This window comes from Asterias amurensis, chromosome 21, assembly GCF_032118995.1.
Source record: "Asterias amurensis chromosome 21, ASM3211899v1".
Classification (NCBI taxonomy): Eukaryota; Metazoa; Echinodermata; class Asteroidea; order Forcipulatida; family Asteriidae; genus Asterias; species Asterias amurensis.
The window spans coordinates 13,228,696-13,252,471 of record NC_092668.1 but is presented as its reverse complement, the minus strand read 5'-3'; the positions used below and the strand labels follow the sequence as shown (position 1 = coordinate 13,252,471).

Below are 23,776 nucleotides of genomic sequence, written 5' to 3'. Positions count from 1 at the left end.
ACATAGAGATGAAATTCATACAGAAAGGAAAGTGATATTTGAAGAGTGTTTTTTTCCTTACCGGATTAGAGCAATTGAAGCACGTTGAGTGCCATTGTTTCTTCAGTGCCTCCACCCATGCATCTCCAGGCTCTACTGGGTAATTACATCCAGCGCAACGGACAGAGAACAACGCCTGGTAGTCTGTAAACACAGAAAACAAAAAACAATCTTACAAACTCAAACTTTGCATGTCTCAATTGAGCCTCAATCGGGACATGCAAAGTATGAGTTAAACCACTCAGAGTGGTTAGTAGGGTATCTGCACACTATAAAGGCACAGGGGTGGATTTCACAAAGAGTTAGGACTAGTCTTATCTCGAGTTAGGACCAGTTACTCGTCCTAACTTAGGACTATCCATGCAATTTGTATATCTCCTAGGACTAGTCCTAACTTAGGACGAGTAACTTATTGTGAAATCGACCCCAGGGGTGGATTTCACAAAGAGTTAAGACTAGTCTTATCTCGAGTTAGGACGAGTTACCAGTCCTAACTTAGGACTAGCTGTACATTTTTGATATCTCCTAGGACTAGTCCTAAGTTAGGACTAGTCCTAACTCTTTGTGAAATCGACCCCTGGACACCTTTGGTAATTGTAGACCAGTAGGCCCCTATTGGTGTATCCCAACCTATGCATAAAATAACAAACCTGAGAAAATTTGGGCCAAATTGGTCATCGAGGTTGCAAGAGAATGAGATAAAAAACACCCTTGTTGCACGACTTTCAGATGCCTAATAAAAGGCTTCAGCTGAAGCTTTCTCAAAAACTACGTCACTTCAGAGGGAGCCGCTTCTCACAATGTTTTGTACTATCAACAGCTCTCCATTGCTCGTTACCAAGTAAGTTTTTATGCTAACAATTTTATTTGAGTAATTACCAATATTTTCCAGTGCCTTTAAAAAGTCAAATTTAAGACTTTTTAATACCCTTTTTATGATACACTTCACAAAATTTAAGACCTCTGCTGACGGAACTCTTGGAAAATTCTTCCCCCCCCCAAAAAAAAGAGGGTAATTTAAACAACTTGCATCCCACTCATTTGCACATGTTTTTTTTTTTTTTTTTTTTTGGGGGGGGGGGGCGGGGTTTCTTTTCCTCCAGTGCTGTTACAACTCTCCATTGCTCGTTACCAAGTAAGTTTTTATGCTAACAATTTTATTTGAGTAATTACCAATATTTTCCAGTGCCTTTAAAAAGTCAAATTTAAGACTTTTTAATACCCTTTTTATGATACACTTCACAAAATTTAAGACCTCTGCTGACGGAACTCTTGGAAAATTCTTCCCCCCCCCAAAAAAAAAGAGGGTAATTTGAACAACTTGCATCCCACTCATTTGCACATGTTTTTTTTTTTTTTTTTTTTTTTGGGGGGGCGGGGTTTCTTTTCCTCCAGTGCTGTTACAACTGCCTTCTTACCCTTCTTGCAGTAGGGTTTACCCTCACTGATGTGGAACGCAGTTCCGGTTATCGGCTCGTTGCAATGATGGCACAGGAAGCAGTCCTGATGGTAGGTGCTCCCCATTGCTTGGACGCATCCCTGAGAACAAGAAAGAAAAACACCAGATATAAAAATATTTGTAGGGGGAAAGGTTTTAAGAGTTTATAAAAAATAAGTTTCTGCAAGCTGGGATTTTCAGTTTGTTTCATTGGGTCAGTCAGTTTTCCCTTGTGGTGTATTACTAAAAAAAAGTCTTCGGCCAAATTAAAAAAAAGGAAGAAAGAGAGCCTTTTTGATCACTAAAACATCCTTTTAGGTCACATATCCAACACTAATGCCCTCATATAATCTCACCCCACAGGGAGATGCTCCGATGGCAGATGGCACACTTTGAGGCAAACTGTAGGCGTTGTGCCTTTAACAATAAATCCCTCATAACCAGTCAAATGTGGTTACTAAAACTTTTCTCCAGGGCACATATCAAACACTAATGCCCACACCCATTGAAGCCCAAAATAGGAATAACACAAATAACAATTCCTTCATAACCAGTCAATAGTGGTCACTAAAACCCCTCTCTCCAGGGCACATATCAAACACTAATGCCCTTTTAAATTCTCACCCCTTGGGAGATGCTCCTATGGCAGATGGCACACTTTGGAGCGTACAGGCTGTTGAAGTCTTTCTCGCAGTAGACTTTCCCGTTCTGCTCCATGAAGCCCTGATTGGACAGGTTCTCGTGGCAGTGGACGCAGACGAAATGCTCAGGATGCCAGTTGCGGCCTACGGCGGAGACGAACGCGCCCCTGGTGAAGAAGATTTTACCGTCATTATTTTGTAAAATTCTAAATCCTTGGTGTCTGTGGCTAGAGACCCCTTGAACTCTTCATTAAAGGCACTGGAAACTATTGGTAATTACTCAAAATAGTAAGTATAAAAACTTACATGCATTTGGTAACGAAAAATGGAGAGCTGTTGGCTCCCTCTGAAGTAACAGAGATTTTGAGAAAGCAAATGTTTAAATACTTCAGGCCTGAAATCTTTTATTACTAAAAAAGGGCATCTGACAGCACACAAATTTGAGCAACCAGGGCGTTTTTTTCTTTCATTATTCTCTTGCAACTTTGATGACTAATTGCGTCCAAACTTTCACAGATTTGTTATTCTATGGGTATGTCTGGATACATAAAGTGAGAATATACTGGTCTTTGACAATTACCAAAGGTGTAGAAGGCCAGATTTCTGTGACCATGGTTAACCTTAGTATTGCCTGTAGGTAAATCTCACCTGATGATGCTGTCGCATCCGTCACACATTGGCGTACGTCCCGCCGATGGTCCACCCCCAGCTGCTGGTGTCTGGGCATGCTGCTGCTGTTGGGCACGCTGCTGTGGGGCATGCTGCTGTTGGGCACGCTGCTGTGGGGCACGCTGCTGCTGCCTGGGCTGGTTGGCCATCGGAGCGCGGCTATGCTGCTGGGGCGCCCTGGTAAACGTTGGGGGCGGAGGAGGTGGGCCTGGAGAGGAGGGATTAGATCAATCACAAAAATATTGAAACAACGACGACTGGAATGCAACTGTTGCGTCCGGCTTCACCCATAGAATTCAACACTGGCAGGAAGTGACACACCTATGGTTAATGGTTTACTCATTCGGCTGAACGCTAGGCAACTGTTAAGAGATAAAACCTTGGATTATAGCCCTGAGTTTATTGCACTTGTCTTCTATGGCCCTGTTCAGACAGGGGACTAAAGATAGACCTCATTGTAAACTACTGGCCCAGGGGTCAATCACTGTATCATTCTCAAACGTACAGTAAACATGCTGGGAATGATGTGTAGAGTTGTATGGCCCAAAGTCAACAAAGTGTAGACTAGGAAGTTATGTCTCTTTTATATTGTTATTTATTATCAAAGTAGACACATGGTTTGTTAAGGAAATTATGTATCTTTCTGTTTCAGGCCTGTGCCCAATTTAATAAAGCATGTAAACACAAAAACGTGCTTAGCACAGTAGAGTATTGCTTAACAGAAATGTTTACTGTGAAGTTGGGCCCAATCTCAAAAAGCAGAAAACATTGCTTAGCGAACCCTTGCTAATTCCAACCCCAAACAAAATGAGTGGGGCACCAGTTGTAACATGGCAAACTTTACGGAATGTCAGCTGGTAACCTGTTTTTGCTGAGCAAGACTTTTCTGTGCTTAGCAATTTTTTTTTGCTTACAGGTTTACAAGAAACTGATTAAGGAGCTCGAAGTCCCTTACCTGGGGCCCGTGGTGGTGGTTGGCTCATGGCGCGGGGTACCGGGTTGCTGCGTGCCTGAGTTGCAATCTGACTGGGAGTTTGCTTGCTGCGAAAAACAAAATGGGAGAAAAGTTTTCAGAATTTTTTTAGTCACATTAGTATAATTGAGATCGCTTTCAGAGAAAGTTTATTTTATTTCATTTATTCCGGTTGTGAAACCAAGGACTCTCAGATATGTGACCTTAAGCCCGGTTCATACTTCCTGCGAATGCGAAAATTAGACGTGAATTTGACGTCCCAACCCTCCTTTTGCACCGATATTCGCAAGTGAGTTGAGCAGAGTTTAACTGCTGCGAATTATTCGTTGCGAGTTTGTGACGTCAACATTCGTATCGCATTCGCAGGAAGTACGAACCGGGCTTAAGTCACGTACTAGCCAAGAACCCATGGAGAGAAGACAAGGAAGGAAGTTTCAGTTTTAGATGTAGGAGGAAAACCCTACCGAATTATTCCAGTGAAAACCCACGCAGTCAGGTAGGGACTGAAAACCAAATCCACATAGAGCCCCAGTGGGATTCGAACCAGGGCCCTAGAGGTGGAAGGCGGGTAAAGATACCACTTCGCTAACCTGAACACCTAATTGATTAAATGTCATCAAAATTCAGGAATAAAATATTTCTCCCTACAAAAATGTACAGACCATATATTTGAAATCCGACTTCATCGAACATAATCGCGAATTTGGTTTGTCCTAAGGAAACAGAAGTCATGCAGAAATTAAACAATTTAAAGCAATAACAAGAGATTGAAAAACATGAAAATCACAACACAATCTGAAAGTCTGAAAATCTGAAATTTAAAATGAGTTAAACTTTTGAAATAGAAATTCAACTGGTATAAGTCACAGTCACAAATGAAAAAAATATATAGATCTACATACACACAATTTTGCCACAGACAAATAAAAAAATATGGAACAAAAAGCACAACTTTCTAAACTACAAATTATAATATTTGATAACATAAACGTACCTGTGTAAACACTTTCAAAATAAAAAACACAAAACAACTACAACCTTAACTTGTTCTTTTAACTTTGACAAACAAAGTTTAAAGAATAGAAGACAGACACAAACAAAATATACAGATATATAAATTATAAACATAGAATCACAAAATTTCTTCACAAGTCTGATTTAATTTATGTAATACAAATAAAGGATTAATACTTAAAAATTCTTGCATCACAAATAATTGTTTTTGCCTTTCACCAATAATTGTTTTAGCCTTGGCTGCACCGAAATCTTTTGCGACTTCTTTCGTCAGTTTACCACGCATCTCTATTGGATTCAATTTTGTCATTCTACACTAAAAATCCGATACTTAAAACCAAAACTCCAATAGGAACACAGCTTTAGCTTATGATGGCGAAAGGCAAAATTTAAAACATTTAGGCCGCTGGCCACAGACATTCCACATTAAACACCGATAAACAAAGACAATATTATTATCGATAAAATAGCGATAAGTAGTCGCAGAAACTGTGTTAATTACCCAGCGGAACTGGGGAGAAACATCACCTTCACCCCGTCATCAGGAGCACTGTGGTAAAAGAAGTGAGTAGTAAGAAAAATATAAAAACACAAACACACCGTGAAATATATTAACAGCCAGTGGAGAGGGAGGGAGGGTAAAAGTTGAGGGAGGTTGGAGGGTAGGGCTACGGGGGCAGTGGGTATAGTGGGTAGGGGTGAGGTTTTGGTGGGTAGGGGTGAGGTTTTGGTGGGTAGGGGTGCGGTAAAAGAAGTGAGTAGTAAGAAAAATATAAAAACACAAACACACAATGAAATAATTAACAGCCAGTGGAGAGGGAGGGAGGGTAAATGTTGAGGGAGGTTGGAGGGTAGGGCTACGGGGGTAGTGGGTATACTGGATAGGGGTGAGGTTTTGGTGGGTAGGGGTGAGGTTTTGGTGGGTAGGGGTGCGGTAAAAGAAGTCAGTAGTAAGAAAAATATAAAAACACAAACACACAATGAAATAATTAACAGCCAGTGGAGAGGGAGGGAGGGTAAATGTTGAGGGAGGTTGGAGGGTAGGGCTACGGGGGCAGTGGAAATAGTGGGTAGGGGTGTGGTTGGTGGGTAAGGTTTAGGGGCAGCGAGTATATTGGGTATAGGCTTGAGGTTGGTGGGCAGGAGTGAGGGGTGGTAGTGGCTGGTAGGACGGATGGGAGCAATGGTGGGCCTGAACGCCAAGGATATTAAGATGGATGAGGTTAGGGGTGGGCCTGCTGGGCCCTATTTCATGGCTCTGCGAAGTGAAGGGAAGTAGGGAGTTCCACGCTTACATCAAGTGTATTGCATGGATTAGCAGGGAATGTTTGTGGATTAGCAGGGAATATTTGCTTGTCAATGCGCAAGCAACGCTACTAGGCATCATTCACATATACAGCTCTGTAGACGCAAAATTCTGCGCTTGATGATCGTAAGCACATAACTCAGTAAGCAGAGAATGATGACAGTAAGCGCAGAACTTGGCGGTAAGCAGAGATGAAATCGGGCCTGGATGGAAGATTAGGGGTGGGCCTGAATAAAAAGATATCTAGAGTGTAGGTAGTGCTCATTTTGCGATCAGGTTGATAGTGGAGTCGGAGCGTTAGAGGAGGGGGAAGGAGTATAAACAAAAGAGGGACAATAGGAGGTCAACGGTTGAAGGCGTATACAAGCTTGGGTGAGTTGGTTGTGGATGGGAGGTTTGTGGTGGTACGGTCGACAGGTCGAGAAGGTGAGAAGATGGGGAAAAATAGAAACTACGACCAGCTGCCGATTACTACCTATCTGTCCAGAGCAGTTTCTTGTCTTGTTTGCTCAACGAGGAGCTTCACACAGTGAATGAATTTCAAAAGATGCGATTGCTTTTTATAAACCCAAACCCCTGTCAGAGCTACGTCGAGCTTGCCGCTAAATATCTCTGACTTATATAGACTAATCACTTCTACTGCCGCAGGGTACCAGACTAAGGGTAAATGGTTATATTCACTGGGACGGTTTTGGTTTATCGTAAAAGTCAAAGCCTGCATTCTTCGGATATAGTGTAATGGTACTTTTATTAATTGGAGTTGACATTTATAGAGCAGGATGAAGGCTTGTATTGCCTGGAGCTGGAATTAGATGATGTTTGCTTGTGTTTCTTCGGATCGTTTTTTTTTTCCTACTTCTAACTTCTTAAAGGTATTGTACACAATTGGTAAGGATAAAAAACAAGGTTTTATTTTAGTCCGAATTTCTGTGCTAGCCTTGTAAGCGTAGAATGTACAGTACACAAGCACATAAGCCAAAGTTCCCCCTTTGATTGCTTTAAGGGAAAAGGGAAAGTATAGGATATGGGACGGGGAAAACTTGGGATTGGAAATGCGGAATGCTTAGGATGATATATATGGGAAAAGGAAAAGGGGTATGATGCACCGAAAAAGGGAAAAGGTTGGATGGGAATTGAGAAATGTTTGGATGGGAAAAGGGAACTGTTTGAATTGGAAAAGGGATGTGTGTGGATATAAAAGGGAAAAGTTTTGATGAGAATTTGAAGGTTACAAAGGAAGAGAGGACAGGGGCAAGGGGAAGAAAACCATTTAATAGAAATACTGAATGAACAAAACAGTAGCAATAGTGCTCACTCCAGAACAACTGAAAACCCAAATAAGAAATTAAAATGGTGGTCACATCATCTACGTTAAAACAAGAAATTCCCCCAAAATTTAGCACATCTGTCTAATCAAATGCTGCCATTCAAATAAACAAGTTAGCCATTTTGTTGAGGGTAGAATGTATAAAAAAAAGGTCCCAAGTATGTCCCATATTCTATTGGTAGGGAGTTGTTGGTAAGTTCTCTCTTAATGTAAAAGGAAAGAGTGAAAAAAACACTCATATTATTATTTTTTTACTGGAGCGAGCACAATTACTTCAACACTGAAAACATTTCAAAGAAGAATATCTTCAAAAAAAAACCCAGCTGGATTCAAACTCAGCTTATCAATTCAAAATGGCACATCAAAAATTGTCAAAACAAAAAGGACTTCACAAAAATATTAGTAAATGAAATTAGCATAGTAAGCTACAGTTAGAATAAATAAGGTTAGTTTGTCTACTTTCATAAGTCGATATGAAGTTAAATGCAAAGGCAAATAATGTGTAAAAGGTTAAGAAGTTATCATGACATTTTCAAATAAAATATTTTCAGACATTTTTAAAAGTAAACCATTGCTACAGAAATGTAATATTACGCATGTTTTCAGTCAGAAGAAAAAAATGAGACTCATCTTTATTCGGAGGTCGTCCTGCTCTAGTACACAAATTAGGTAAACCCAAATTGTTTTCATCAAATAAAATAAAAAGACATTGTAAGAGTATCAGCATGTGTTCAGATACTTAAATTAGACAATTTTTAATTGTATCTTTTAAAAGGTGAAGACTTTTTTCAAACCATTTTGCTCAAACCTGTCCTCTGAAATGTGAAAACGTCTCATATTTTGCAACTGACATACTTCAAAATTAGTGAAGGAACAAATACGGAGTTCATGCAGTTTGCTAGTCTAGTTCCTAAGCTTAGTTTATAAATATTAAAAAAAGTAGGTAATCTAAAGTTACTTAAGATGTATGTAAAGTTACAACACAAACTGGTAAACAACATTAAAACGACAAACAAAAACAAGATAAAGAAATAATTAATTGTTTATAAGACTTAAGTTACAGAGTTGATTACGCTATTGTATACATAAATGGTGTGATGGTGCTAATTACAGCATTGGTTATGCTAGTTACATTGCTGGTGATGCTAGTTACACATTGGTAATGCTAGTTACAGCATTGGTAATGCTAGTTACAGCATTGGCAATGCTAGTTACAGCATTGGCAATGGTAGTTACAGCATTGGCAATGCTAGTTAAAGCACTGGTAATGCTAGTTACAGCATTGGCAATGCTAGTTACAGCATTGGCAATGCTAGTTACAGCATTGGCAATGGTAGTTACAGCATTGGCAATGCTACATGTACATGTAGTTACAGCATTGATGATGCTACACAGCATCTGTACAGCGATAATGCTAGTTACAGCATTGGTAATGCTAGTTATATTGTTGGTGATGCTAGTTACAGCCTTGGTTAGGCTAGTTAAAGTATTGGTAATACTAAACAGCATTGATAATGCTATACAACATTGGTACATTACAACGAATATCAATAATATCAAAACCTGTTCCGACAGAAGGTCGGAACAGCTAATAATCTGGGAGGCTAATCATCCTTACTTGCAGCTAAGAGCTGAATTGCGAAAGGCGTGGCCCTACAGTGTTTGATTTTTCCCGAGGGAGGAAAACCAGATGGTATGGAAAACCCTTGTGGCACAGCAGAGAACCAACGCACAACTCAGCTCACATATGGCCCTGGCTGGGTATTGAACCAGGGTCACTTTGGTTAGATGCGAGCACTTTACGCACAATCCACCAATTACTGATTACAACATTGTTGATGCTGGTTACAGCTTTTATAAAAAAATTCTTCTATATTTGGGCAGTGATAAACAATATTTGATAAGATTCCGCTTGGTGATGTGGGGGGGGGGGGGGTTACCGTTTAGCATCTTCCGTGCTTAGCAACAAAGTTGTGGACTTAAAGCAGGTCTAAGGAAACAGTGACGGCAGGTGAAATGCTGCGTTTCAAAAAGCTGAACACTGACACAAAAAGATCGCTTACAATGTTGACAATCAATATGTATGTTTACTTTTGCATCATTGTATTTTACAGAAGAACAAATTTATTCAGCAGAACATGGTCTGCCCCTTAACTCCTCTGTGCCATCAGGATTTAAAATTACATTATATGTGCTGTGTAGTTTAGAAATTCTTTTCCTGAAAGAAGACTCAAGGTCACATGGGGTATGGGGTAAACTTAAACTGATTTTTTTTTCTTCTTCATATATGCCCCCTGCTCACAATTTATGAAATCTAGCTGTAGTTTATGATACAAACTGAATGTTTGCTTGAGTAGGCAAAAAATTAAACACAAATAAATAAATCATTGATGAGTGAACAGATTGTGGTACTTTATGCATATTTTGGAATACATCAAGTGATGAAACTGGTCTTTGACAAGTACCAAAATAATACCCTGCATTTAAGATATGACCCTAGTTGAGGTCCCCTAGTTGAGTTACGATCCCAGTTGGGATATGACCCACAGAGTTGAGATACCATTCTATTTGAGTAACGACCTTAGTTGAGATATTACCTCATTAGAGATATGACCTAATTAGAGATATGACCTCATTTGAGATACAATCTCTATTTGAGATAAAACAAAAACTTGAGATACAAAACTTTTTCCAAGCAATAAGAGTTCAAGGTCGAATCTTGCTCAAGCATTCATAAACCTTCCCACAAAACAATGCGGTAAAATACTACTGTACATATAACTGATTGAAAATTAACTTAAAAAGTAAAAGAAAAAGGCACTTTTCCTCAGATATATTCTAAAACGAAGTGTCTTCAGAACCTACTAATGGATTTTTTCCAGAACCACTTTTTTTCTGTGAATTATTTTCCTCTAAAAACACAGTCATAGTTGAGAAAACTGTATCTGAAAACCTAAACAAATGCAACAACCATTTATGGGAGTCAACAATCTGACTCCCATAAATGGCTGACCGTGTTAGTCAGCGAGGTAAAAGGAAAACCACGCAATTTCGAGTGATACTTGTGTGGATTATTGTATTCTACTTTTAAAGTATCTTTCTAATTATAACAAACGGTTACAAACGCTTTTCAAAGACCAACTCGACTGATCCAAGGCAACGTGTTCCTTTAAAGACAACGAGATAAAATACTAAAATTGGGCATGGTTTTATACTATATTCTCCTGACTGAAACAACAGATATTAAGCCCAAATTTTCACAGGTTTGTCATTTCAAGTATATGGTTGATCAAATAAAACACAAACACTGTCTGTGACTAATTATGTCAGTTCTACCAATCCTGTTTAAGACTTTAGTTATAATATATTTCTTGAAGATAACGATGAGTTGCGTTCTTCCAAAATCCAGTTTCAATTACAAAATACCGACAGTTAAACTTGTGACTATGTGACACTTGTTCATTTGTCTGTTTCTTTGCATGTGACATAGGCTGCTAGATATAACTCAACAGGCTGCGTTAACAGGGAAAACAGGGTGGAATTCTTGCCATGCACAAAAAAACAAAAATCATTCGCATTAACAACTCATGCTCAAACCACACTGTTATCAAACATTCAGATTGCGTTAATAGCAACGCCAAACGAGTCTATTAGTAAAGCAATATCAAAACCACCAATGGATTTGAAGTGTATATTTATATACCCTACTTACACAAATAGAGCTTTTTTTTCAAGACTGACTACTTAAATAAATATTTTATGCATTAAGAAGTACCAGAAGTCTTGTGTCAATAGCGCTAACTAAATAGAAGCTAAGTACAGCGTGGCTCAATTATTTAGAGCTGCTTAAGCACACAAAGAAGCTAAGCACAAAACAATTTTGGTTACCAGAAATAAGTTACCAGCCAAGATACCAGTTCGCATGTACAATTTGTGAATGGTTTCCTGCTCAGTTTTGCTAAGCAGATATGTTTGCTAAGCATATTTGAAATTGGCTCCTGGATTTCGGACTGAAACAAGTCAAATACCATATAAGTTTTCACCATCATTTCAGCAGGAAACGGTATCTTGGCTGGTGACCGATTTCTGGTAACCAAAATTATACATGTCCATGATTTATGTTTACTCGTGTGTACTGACAAAATGGCTGCCCCATGACAGCAGTCTAAACAGGGAATGAGATAAAGACTTCTGCTACCTCAAAATATGATAAACTATAATTTTCTTTACCTTTTTCTTTGTATTAATTACGACTAACTCTTTAAACCTATTTCAGCAAAAATAATACTTTATGCTAATTTTACTTTTTACTTTAGATTCCTTTGTCAAAGTCCGGAATACATACATGTAAGTCCCTTTCACACTTGGGCCGATTTTCTGGAAAATTTTGTTTATCTTTCGGCACTTCAACTGCTAACCTGGGCCCAATTTCAATTTCATAGAGCCACTTAACAGCCAATTTTGTTTTACCCCTTGTTTGTATACCACACAATGAACCATTAGTTCTTGTGATTCTTTGCTTTGACTACTGTTCTTACTTTAATGTGAAGGAAAAGTTGTTGTAGAAATGGCACAAATATATTTGGTAAAACGTAAAGACTTGCAAACATGTTGTACAAAGTTTGTCAGCACACTGTACAAGCCAAGTCTTCTACCTCCATGTTCTTATGATCTTTTACAAAATCTCATTTACTTTACGGGGCAAATATTTATACGGGAACAAACATAAAGCAGGGTATATAAATATGCCAAGACACACAACAAAGGCATCCATGTTTGTATAAAATAGACACGATACACACTCCGTCGCATCGATCGACAAATAAACTTTGATTGACAAATCCATTGGTGGAACTAACATTTAAATAATAACGGCACAATCAACTTTGCCACACGTATATTCAAATTAAACCCATTACACTGTTCAGACGAAATCACCAAGGCCCAGTCATATCTCAAACAACCATTGTGATAATTACACAAAAACACTTAATATTCAGAAATTTGTTGTCTTTAAAACACCTTTCTTGAAAGAGATAACTTTGCTATCGTGTCTTGACGGGAAAATATAAAAAACCTTCCAAAAATGTTTGAAAGAAAATTGTTGGGGTCCAAGTTCAGAAAAAAATATAAGGCAAACTTCTTTGTTAAGCTTAAGAAATGGTAGTTGCAATGAAATTATACATTACTCTGCTGGTAACCCGTTTCTGCTAAGCAAGATTTTTTTGTGCTTAGCAAATGTTTGGGTTTACCTATGGGAGACTTGTGGACACAAGGTGGCAGCAGACATCCCAAGGAACTCTCCATTATGTAATTTAATGCGACTATGCGCACATTACAGAGAACAATGGATTCATCTGGTAAGTCTGCTGCCACCAAGTGTCAACAAAGTCTTCAACTGCCAACAACTGCAGCCATAAGTCAGTGTTTCAGTTTGTGTGCTTTGCACTTGTATCTTCAGAATCAAACAAAACTACAAATATTTGTTTTCGATATTGCTACTGACTACAGAAAGATGACTTTAAAATGGTTGTAAATTCTACATGGTGATGTATTCTACGCAATGAAGTTATTATTTGACGATATGGTTGGGTCTTGTTTTATCCATGCTATAAAATGACTTTGAGACACAACAGTGCTGAACTATTATTTATTCAAAAATGCAGTGTGTTTCATACAGACTATGTATAATTACAAAAAGTGATTAACCAAACATGATGAAAACTATTAATTATGACACTAAAAATTCAAACTAATGCATGCTACAAAATGTATACACGTATAATGGATATCTGAAGGGAGTATGAGGAGCAGCCAATCAGGAAGCTTGTTACATAGTCAATGTCAACTTCTAACCAATCACATTGTTTCTTTGAAGGTGATGACTGTACTTCCATCAAGTACAAAAATAGACAGCCAATCAAGTGAGTGCTTTCAGTAGGTGTCAAAAATGCAAGCTGGTTTTTGATTGGCTGAATAACTTAGCTAGTTATATACACTTTTTTATTGGTTATATACTTTGTTCTAATCAGTAAAAAAATGTCACCAATCAGATTTGCTGTTATAAATCTCAATGGTTAACATTTAGCATTGATCTTCAATTGTTTAGATTTCTGATTGGCTGAGATATTTCAACCAATCTCACATTTGCTTTGACAGGCATAACATTTGGTCCTTAGAAATAAAGTAGGAGAATTTAAGGGCCGAGAGAGTAGGTATTTAGACAGTTTTTTCTTGATTTGTTCAAGGGCAACAACATCAGAAATCAGTCTAAAGTAGGAAGTTATGTTGTTTTAAATTAGTCTACTTGTTTGTGATTGGATGATAACATTGAGTATTTGTTTGTGATTGAACGATAAGATTGACTGCTCACTTAGTCCCCAAAGACAAGGTTAAAGTTCATGATCTCTAAAAAGGAAATGAACAACTTTTAATGTGAGAAACATTCCCAACCCAAAACGACAACACTCAATCAAAGACAACAAATTGGAGTAATTCGGGGTGTAAATCAGTTACCCTGGCTCCCGGGGAAAGTTCATTCCTGGACTTGTGGGGCTCTGTGGCCCAGTGGGCATTTCATGTTTTACCGTGTTATCTACCGTGAATACGGGAACGACACCCTGACATCTGTGAGGGAGGATAAAGTAGGCATCAATAATTTTAGCAACTAGAAATTTATAAAAAAAATAAGTGATACATTTAAAACCTACTTTCATGAAAGTTAAAATTATTCAAGCCAGGGAGGATAATGTATGACCTAATATTTTAGCGAGAACTTGTACACAATTAAATCAATGACTTTAAAATCTACTTTCATAAAAGTTGAGGTGACTAAAAACAGGTTTCTACCCCTACAACCCTTTCCCATCCATTCCCCTCCCATCCTTTCCCCTCCCACACCCGGCCCTTTCACATCTTAAGATCCCAGTTATCCTCATCAACCATTGATTCCACCCAGTCAACCCATCCCTACTTAACATCTTGCAAACATACCCCCTTCACCCATTCATTCTACCCCTACAATACAAACTTCTCCACCGAGTTAACCCCCACTCCACCCAGTAAACCCTCATCACTTCCCGTCTACACCCCTAAGAACTTATCCCATCTTATCAAGCATCTTCCAAACCATCTTCTTTACCCACTCATGCTACCCCTACAACCCTCTCCCACAGCTCAACCAAACTCAACCAAGTTTGCCCTTGTTCCACCCAGTCAACCCTCACTCTATCCCCTCCCTACTACTCCACCCCTAAGAACTTATCCCCTCTCAACATACATCTATTCCAAACCCTCACCGTCACCATCCATACAACCTTCTCCACCCAGTTAACACTAACTCCAACCAGTCATCCCTTACCTAAATCCCTGCCCCTCCCCTTGCTCCTAAGAACTTATCCCATCCCAACAAATGTCTTGAGTTCAAACCTCCTCTTCACCCATTTATGCTACCCCTGCAACCCTGTCCACCCAAGTAAAGCTACCTCCCGCAGTTTGTCCCCATTCCACACAGTCAACCCTCACCATATCCCCTCCTACCTCTACCCAAAGAAATTGTCCCACCTCAACAAACATCTTCCAAACTCTCCCTTCACCCATTAATTCAATCCCCTAAACCCTTTTCACCCAGTCACCCCTCACCCTATCCTTTCTTTTCCAACCCTTTCCCTTCCCACCTAAGAACTTCTCCCCAAGAACTTATCCTATCTCAATAAAGATTTTGTGCTCCGAACTTCCCCTTCAACAATTCATGCTTCCCCTACACTCCTTTCCACCCAGTCAACCCTTAACCCACGAAGTGACCCTTACCCCTTCCCCTCCCCACCCATAACAACTTATCCCCATCTCAACATACGTCTTGACTGCATCTGGATTCTGCATGAGGGCCCTTGCGATGATGGCGTTGGGATCCTCCCTCTGTGGTGCCGAGTACCTAGACTTAAAGTTAAACATCCTGCTGGGCGGTCTGACCACTGGTGGACTGACGAGAGGAGGCGGCCTTGGATGCCTGGGTCGTCTTAAAACACACGACGATGAAGCAGTGAAAAAGGTTTAGAACTATAGGATGGTACAACATGGGTAGTTCAAAAACAAGTCACCAGAGTTGTGGTGCCCACTGATAAAAGAATGGAACACTCTTCCAAATCACATTATTAAGGATGCTCAGGCTATTCAAATTTATAAGAAACTGCCAAAAAATGTTATCTTTTTTGACAAGTGTATAGCAATGAATTTCATGAAGCCAACAATTTATAGCTCATTCCCCCTAAACATCTCTCAGTCTCTCTGAAGCATTCAGTACAATTTAATTTTTTTCCATTTTTTTTTCTTTCTAAATACACAGAATGTTAAGAAAGCTGATATAATTTTGAGGAATTCTTTTAAAACCTTTGAGAGAAATTGGAAACTTATTAAAGAAGCCGCTTTTTAGAGGCAATTCTCTCATTTTCTAAAAATGTAAAAAATAAAATTGTACATCCTAAAATAAAATTTATATAAAAATACTTTAAAAAGCAACCAAATTCTTACGTAAGTTTGTTTTTAAATATTGAGCAATTATTTACTCAGTGACTTGTAATTTTGCTCATTACCGATACTGTACCAACCCATTAAAAAACTCTTCCCTCTCGGTTAAACATAAAAGACCGATGAGACAAAACACATGGCACACTCGTTATGCTCATAATCAAATACAACACTTCCAACCAGGGTTTGCTTTTTTGCAGCCCGGGATCTGCCCTATGCCTTGAATTAGGTGCGCCATGCGAACATTCTAAGAATGCGAGTTATGCTGGCTGCACTTAACATGCAAGGGATCTCCCCAACAAATCTCTGTATGAAAAGAAAAAAGACTTTGCAAGGCTCGAAACTGCAGGTTAAATATCTTGTGTGCATTTGTACCATAGGTTCTTTTGGTTGGTAAGTTGCTTGCAACAGCTTATTCCATTTCCTCGAAAGAAAAACCCACAACACATCTGTCTGGACAGTTTCAGAGTTTGACCTTAACCTTTTTTCAGCGACTAGCTAGCGAAACCAGTTTTGAGAGAATTGTAAAAGCTAATATTGACAACTATGATAAATCTCAGCAAGTGTCTATTAAATAGGTTGCTTGCTCCAAAAAAAGTATAGGCAACTTTTTATCGCACAGTTTAAACGGAAATAATATGTCATTTTGAAATGATCAAGTCTACACCAAGTGATCAATAGATTACAATGTATTGTACCTTCCCTTTCAGACAACAATAGGCCCCATGTAAAGCTACCATCATATTGGTCATGTTCCCTATGTGAACAGATAACAATTTGCATAATTGCATTGCTCCAAAATGGTACCAGACTATCTGCCACTCCCAGCCTCAGTTTGGGTTTCATTGATTTACATGTGACAACAAGATGGCAGCCTGACAAGGGTCTATAAATAACTATTACGGATACAATATGAATATATAATACGCTAGACATGAGTAGAGGGTGCTGTTTTGCCTCCTACCTAAGGCCTGGACTTGGAAAGCGTCCTTAAAGAAAAAGCTACACCAATAGAAACAGTGGAACTAAAAACAAATCACACAGCTTTTTCATCACCCAACTTGAGAATAAAAACTTTGTCGAGACCAGGGCCCAATTTTAAAGAGCTGCTGAGAAAATAACATTGCTTAACAACTGTCTGCCAAGCAGAAATGAGCAGGATACCAGTCACAAATTGTATATGTGACATAGTAGTTTGCCTGGTAACCTCATTCTGGTAGACATATAATTGCTTCGCTAGTTTTTGTGCCAAAGCAGCTCTATGACATTGGGCCTGTGCGCAATTTTTTCCACTTGAATTTTTTTGAGTCAATCCCCAGTAGCGTGGTATGATATCTTCAGCATAGCAGGAATGTCACATGACTGGCTCCACACGATTCCAAATGCGTTCATGCTCTCCCTCTCAATACAGCTGCACAGACATTTCTAGAACACCGTTTCCATTATTTTGTATTAAATAGATATAATCGTTCTACAACTACTAACAGCCTGTGTTCGTGTTAAAAATACAGACAACAGACAAGGGAACGATACACAAATATAACTCTGAACTTCCCGCCCAAATTTTGCATTTTATACAAGACTAAGACTCAGTATTTGTGTTTAGCTATGTATATAAATCACACATACACATTTCAACAATTCATAAATATTATGATCATTTAAAAGACAAAATGCTTGGGAAAAAAATGTGCATATGAGCTACAAACACTCTACGCTTACGTTTCAAATTTTCATAAAAAGTTTGATAATTGTCCTGGACCTGTGAAGTAAGAATTCACAGAAGAATTAAAGGTGGACTACTACTTGAGTTATTTTCTAATTATCTAAACAAACAAATAAACAGCTAATTAAAAGGCAACTAAAAGGCAATTATAGACTATGATGTTAAAAAACCGACTTCAGCAAAACAGTTCTGAACATTTCAACAGACATTCTGAAATAATTTAACCTCAAAATAGTTAATATTCAAAATTCAGTTTGGTTAATAAAAATTTACTTGGGTATGCTTCAGGGATTTCCCCTAAAAATATTTACAGACCTACACATTTTCATTTCGTGCAAATTATAACAAAAAAAGAACATTGAAATTCATACACGTAGGAGTAAAAAATTGGGATGCATCTGTTTTCAATTTTTTCAGAGCAAGAATCTTGTCCTCTCACGGCACAGAAAAATGCTGTTATAGTCTGACTACTTTTACTTTCAGCTTAAAAAACAATAAAAATAAATAGGGAAGGCTTGGTTCAAGACATAACTAAGGAAAACGGAGCATACCATTCCTTTTTAGGGGGGAAGGTTTTAAAGGGAGGGAAGATTTTGTCAACTAGCAGCCATGGATCACCATTCAGCGATACTTGACGACGATTCTGACAAAGATTTCATGAGACTTTTTTTTCCATGGAGCCTTGCTGGTAGTCGCTGGCCGAACTCTTGAAGCCTTCTTTTCTTTTACAAGATGAATTATTCATAGATATCACACTAGCATCAGCTAATGAATTATTCAACACCTACATTTTCAAAAGCATCACCTAAAGTCAAGTCTACTATTACAAGCTTGCCAGGACAGTACCATAAGCAATGCCCTTTTTTATCAACATATATTTTCTACTTTTCTTGTTTATGTTCCCGCTCGACATGAAGTTATTTTTTTCTCTGAAGTAAAGAGTGCCAGAGTCAAAACTACAGCCAGAATAAAAATCAGCACTGCCGAGTTTTCTTTGCTGTTCGAAAGGAAAATTTGACGCGAAACATCTGACATTTGGAAATGGACACAAATAGACGAGCGATCCTTTACATGTATCAAGATTCCGTCCACACCAGCTGGCTGCTGTTTGCGGGATTCAGCAAAGTAGCAACCCTTAGACAACACCGAAGGAATCTCCCCTGACCTTAAATGTGACAACTCAGAATAAAGTAGGGGATTCTAGTCTTACTGCTGCTCTGGATGAAAGACCAACTTAAAGCAGATGCTGTTCATGATGTAAAGCGTTATCGTCATTTGCTTGTAATGTATAGTTGTGCAGCAATAGTTGCTTTAATCACTAATTTTGAAATGAAAATCTGTACCAACTTGAAGCAGATACTTTTCACGTCGTAAAGACACCAAATTATACAATCCTTTTGAAGTACTACCAAGGAAATTTGTTTTTGGGTGTTACTAGTAAAAGCTGGTTAGCTTTTATTAGATTTTGCAAAATGTTGGTTACAAAGTAATGAATTTGTGATTTGCTTTCCTGGGTTTGTGTGTTTTGTTTTTAGGTGTTAGTCCTAGATATGCATGATGGTTTTAGTGCACATTATGTAAATGATCGTCAGCGTTAGATGCCAGTATATGAATTTGTGGCAATAATATTTTCAAATCGACCCAAGATGGTGAGAGATTTTTCCGCCATGGTGAGAAATGTTTTGCGTAACAAATTTAATGAGCAGCTCAATGAAATTTAATAATTCTTCAAAGCCAGATGCTGCGAAAATGGTAATGAAGCAAAATTGGTAATGAAGCAAAATTGGTGCTGAAGTAAGAAAGTTGCTTTTACGATCTACTGGTCAATTTCAAAAGGTCGTTTTCAAGGTCATTATTTAGAGTTTAAAGGCCATTTTAAAATAAGCCTTTAAGATGTGACCGTTAAGAATGGTCATTTTGAATTGAGCCTTTAAAATATGACCCTAAAACAAATGACCTCACAAACAACCTTCTAGTAATGAACCATTAAACAAATATGGAAAGTCGTTATCAGCCACGACCTGAGATACGACCCATAAGTGCGCAGCTGTTTAATTGATCAGCGAAAGGGGAGAGATTATGATTGTTTTTTAAAAGTTTTAATGATGAACGAAAAACATGATTGATAACTTACTTGTCCTGGGGTGCGCTGTAATGTTGATGAGCTGGCGGCTGGGATGGTTTGTAGTGTTGTGTGGCAGGAGGAGGGGGTGCGCTGTAGGGTTTTGCGGCAGGGGGAGCACTGTGGTGCTGCGCCGTGGTCGGTTGGGATGACGAGCCGTTGGTGTACGATGGGTTGCTGCTGGAATAGAAAACAAACCGATACAAATGCCCATCCCAATAGGAAAGTGGTAACTATGTCTTGGTATCTTGGTGGTTGAGATTTTAGGTAATATTTATGAGGTTTTGGAAAGTTGTGGGTTCGAATCCTGGTTCGGCTGTTGGAGTAGAATCAAAATCGATACAGCTGCCCCATTCGCAGAGGACAAATCTTCACCCGGCGGAAACTATCTTTGGTATCTTGGTTTATATTTGATGTAATAAGAGGTGTTGGAAAGTTGTGGGTTCGAATTCCGGGTTGTCCGTTAGCTTTGATTGTTCAACTTGAAGCAGAGCTTGCCGCATTGACGAGTAGACAAAACCTAGTCCTCCGATGGATTGACGGACACGAGTGGCGATTCGATTCATCAAATTGAGACAGAGTACCAGGAAGAAGGAGTTCCAGGGTAGCCTGGCTATTGCTAATCTTCACTCAGCCCTACTCCCTGGAATGCATTAGATAATCATCCAAGTTTGAACCCTGGAAGCTGACAGCAAAAAGTCTGATGGACCAAAGTCAACAACTACCCTGAGACCGTGAGGCAATACGACAACACCCATGGCCAGCAAATAAGCATGAGGCATGAAGACAAATCAGTCTGGTCCCCTTTCATGAAGTGGCATTTACAACTACAAATGTACAGTCAAATACAGGGAACATGACAAAAATGGTGGCAGCTGGATACAAACTCGGCAAGAAACAAAAATATTGATTTCCACAAACTCAACAGTCCATTTTATTTCTCCAATACTTGGATGTGTTCAAATATTGTTGAGCATGTTAAAATTAAATATTTTTATGGGAAGTCACACACACAAATGTTACATATTTTTGAGTTTACTCAATAAGAGTAAATATTAGGACCAAACCCGGTTTAAAATTGCACACTTAAAATAAATCGTTAAAAAACCTCATGAGCTATTTTTCTATAAAAAAAGATATACATAGATACCATAAATATCTTTCTACATATTATAAATACTATATTGTTATAGGTATATGATAAAACCTTCTATTATGGTGTTACAATACTTTATATTTCATAGATGGTAGGAGTTTCAACTTCAACTATTCCTATGACAAAGCTTTGGTTTATTTCCTATGATATTTAAAGGGAAGGTATACGCCTGGATTTTGGAACAGTGCAATTGTTTTTATCCCATACAATAGTAGATGTATAACAAATCTAACATGTGCAAATTTCATTTCAAAAGGTGGTCATTATTTTGAGATACCCCCAAAATCCGAAGTGAATACGTCCACCGGGAAGAACAATCCGCATTAGTAATACACAATCTGAGAAACGTTACTGACAGCAACGCTTCTCAGGTTCAAATTTTAGGGCATAAAAACAGATATCTTTTTACCGCATCACTTTAAAGTGAAATGTTTCTCCAAATGCTTTACATTATCGAAATCTGCTGTAGGCTTCCATAATAAACCAAAGGTTGTTATTGCCATTCATTTGATAAATGTTTACCAAATGTATACCTCCCCTTTAAGACAGAGAATAGGCACAGAATCCACACAAAAACTATGGTCTCCCAGAGAAGGTACAATATATTACCAAAGTGACGCAAAATGTCACTTGTTGAAGAGCATCTGCAATAAACTTCAGTCACAAACAAATTGTCCATTACTTTTGAATTTCAGACTGGAAGACTTTCTATGAAAAAAAAGTAGTTAAATACATTTGGCATGATTTCAAATTAAGTTTTATAAAATAAAAAGTCAATAAAGTTGCCCCAATTGAAAAACAGAACCTTGGAATCAATTGAGAGTCTTCTATGAAAGATATTGGTTGACAATTAGAAGATTGAGCATGACCTTTCAAAAGGTCACATGACAAAAGGTCAAATGTCACAGACAGTGTATCAGCTGGCATTGTATTTAGGCATTGTACTGTATTTAACTAAAGGGTAAAGAATGGTTACCACTTTTCCAAAAACAAAATGGCCACTGCACTGGTTTCCTGTATTAACGGTGACGCATTATTATCTACTGCGGCATATAAACCAGTGTTCTGCACGTATGTCACGCATAATCTATCCCCCATGAGGGCAGTATAACTATTGAATTTTTGGCATGATTTTAAATTCATTTTCAGAAACGTCAGGAAAAAATAAAAAAAAAACTAAATTTCCTTTCTTTCAGTTCAGCAGTACTGGTTGTCTCCACTCAAAATTAAACAGATACCAAAAATATTTTTTGGAATTCCAAAAAGGTTAAGTGATTTTCTTCTTCTTTTTCTTCATCCAAATTGCTAGAAGAATACATTATGCAAATATGGCAACAATGTGGCAATTTTTTTTTTGAGGCAAGACTATAAATTGACAAAGCATACAAAATCAGACACACAAATAAAAAGTCAAAGACAACTTACGTTTTGTCACAGTAGCACCATACAACACACACGATCCACTACAAACATGTAAACGTCTTTTCTCAGAAAATTAAATATTTTAGGAGGGGGTTGAAATCGGATACGATTAAAAAGTAAATAATTTGGACCGAGACTGAGTTCTATCACCAGACGATGTAGAAATCAGACTGGGCATGGTTCCTGAATCGGTCGACCATCATCGTCAATCGACAAACATTCCTCCTTGACTTCTGGCATTTACAGAACCTCTCCGCACATGCGTGGCACCGATTAAGTATCACTGGTGACCGGTATGTGAGATACCCAGCTTGTCAGCTTTAAAGATGAGCGATCTTTTAAGGCTGTGGGTTTGGGGCGACCAGGGGTGGATTTCACAAAGAGTGAAGACTAGTCTTATCTAGAGTTAGGATGAGCTACTGGTCCCAACTTAGGACTAGACTTAAGTTTATAACTCCTAAATATTCCTGAGACTAGTCCTTAAGTTACCTTCATGAAACCGACCCCAGGGCATCTAAGGAGTGTTTTTGTCTTGGTTTAAAGTTATATTGCTCGGACTTTTTTCATTGAATACAAAAATGGTTTTAGCCCAAGCCAAAAGCACCTAATCCAAGGCAACGTGTCCCTTTATTTTTTTTATTCGGAAGAACCAAGATTGTGAAGTCCCTTTAAAACCTGACAATGCTAGAACACAGCTAGTAATTTATCTCTCAATCTTCATGTGAAATAAAAGGGAACCAGTCAAGCGATACGGCTAAATAAATAAATTTTTAACTGGTAACATATCTGAAATTGCGACCTCTTCATCAAGAGCAACAGAAACAATTCCCAAATCAATTTTATCTTCTGACGATTAATTTTTAACAAAATCGAAATATTGCCATCTTCAAATCTATACTGCCCCTTTAAGCTCTCTGCAACTGTCAACCATGAATTCCTTAAATACTTTCTGAGCCACGATCTTTCGGTATTCCCTTTGAACTTGGGTTAAAGTAAAAACTCTCACCATGGAAAGTCCACGCTTCATGTTTCTACATTTTATTCTCCAAGAGACTAAGAAACTTCTTCAGAACTTGAGATTGTCTGTCATTTCAAAGACTCTAGTCTGTACAATTGCAGGAAAAAATATTATAAAATATTACTATCTTGGTCTTGAACCCAAGCTTCATTCATCTACCACTATAAAACATACATCTCAAGGCACTTCAAGGTTTTTGTGACTAAATTGTTACCCATTTATTCTGAATACATAGGCCTACTTATTGCATAGTTTGGATATATTCTTTAATAAATAAATCAATCACAGCAGTACTCTAGAATGTCCTTGACTTAGGAAAACTTAGTGGCCAATCAGCAGCTCTTTTGAACAAACACACTCATTTTCTGACTCTGGGTCGATTTGATTGGCTCCTTTGGA

At 38.3% G+C, this 23,776-nt stretch overlaps 1 protein-coding gene across 4 annotated transcripts in view; it reads right to left on the bottom strand.

The window, feature by feature from the left end:
• LOC139952857 (PDZ and LIM domain protein 7-like) overlaps positions 1-23,776 on the bottom strand; it is a 54,687-nt gene that overhangs the window by 5,195 nt on the left and 25,716 nt on the right. Inside the window, exons 9-17 of one of the 4 annotated variants that reach the window (XM_071952119.1) lie at positions 19,794-19,961; positions 15,263-15,424; positions 13,924-14,034; positions 5,277-5,324; positions 3,743-3,828; positions 2,767-2,995; positions 2,102-2,285; positions 1,458-1,578; positions 62-183 (exon numbers count right to left, since the gene is read on the bottom strand). In XM_071952119.1, the coding sequence (XP_071808220.1) occupies positions 62-183; positions 1,458-1,578; positions 2,102-2,285; positions 2,767-2,995; positions 3,743-3,828; positions 5,277-5,324; positions 13,924-14,034; positions 15,263-15,424; positions 19,794-19,961 (1,231 nt within the window). The remainder of the gene's footprint in view (positions 1-61; positions 184-1,457; positions 1,579-2,101; positions 2,286-2,766; positions 2,996-3,742; positions 3,829-5,276; positions 5,325-13,923; positions 14,035-15,262; positions 15,425-19,793; positions 19,962-23,776) is intronic. The other 3 variants (XM_071952120.1, XM_071952121.1, XM_071952122.1) reach the window with 3 other exon arrangements.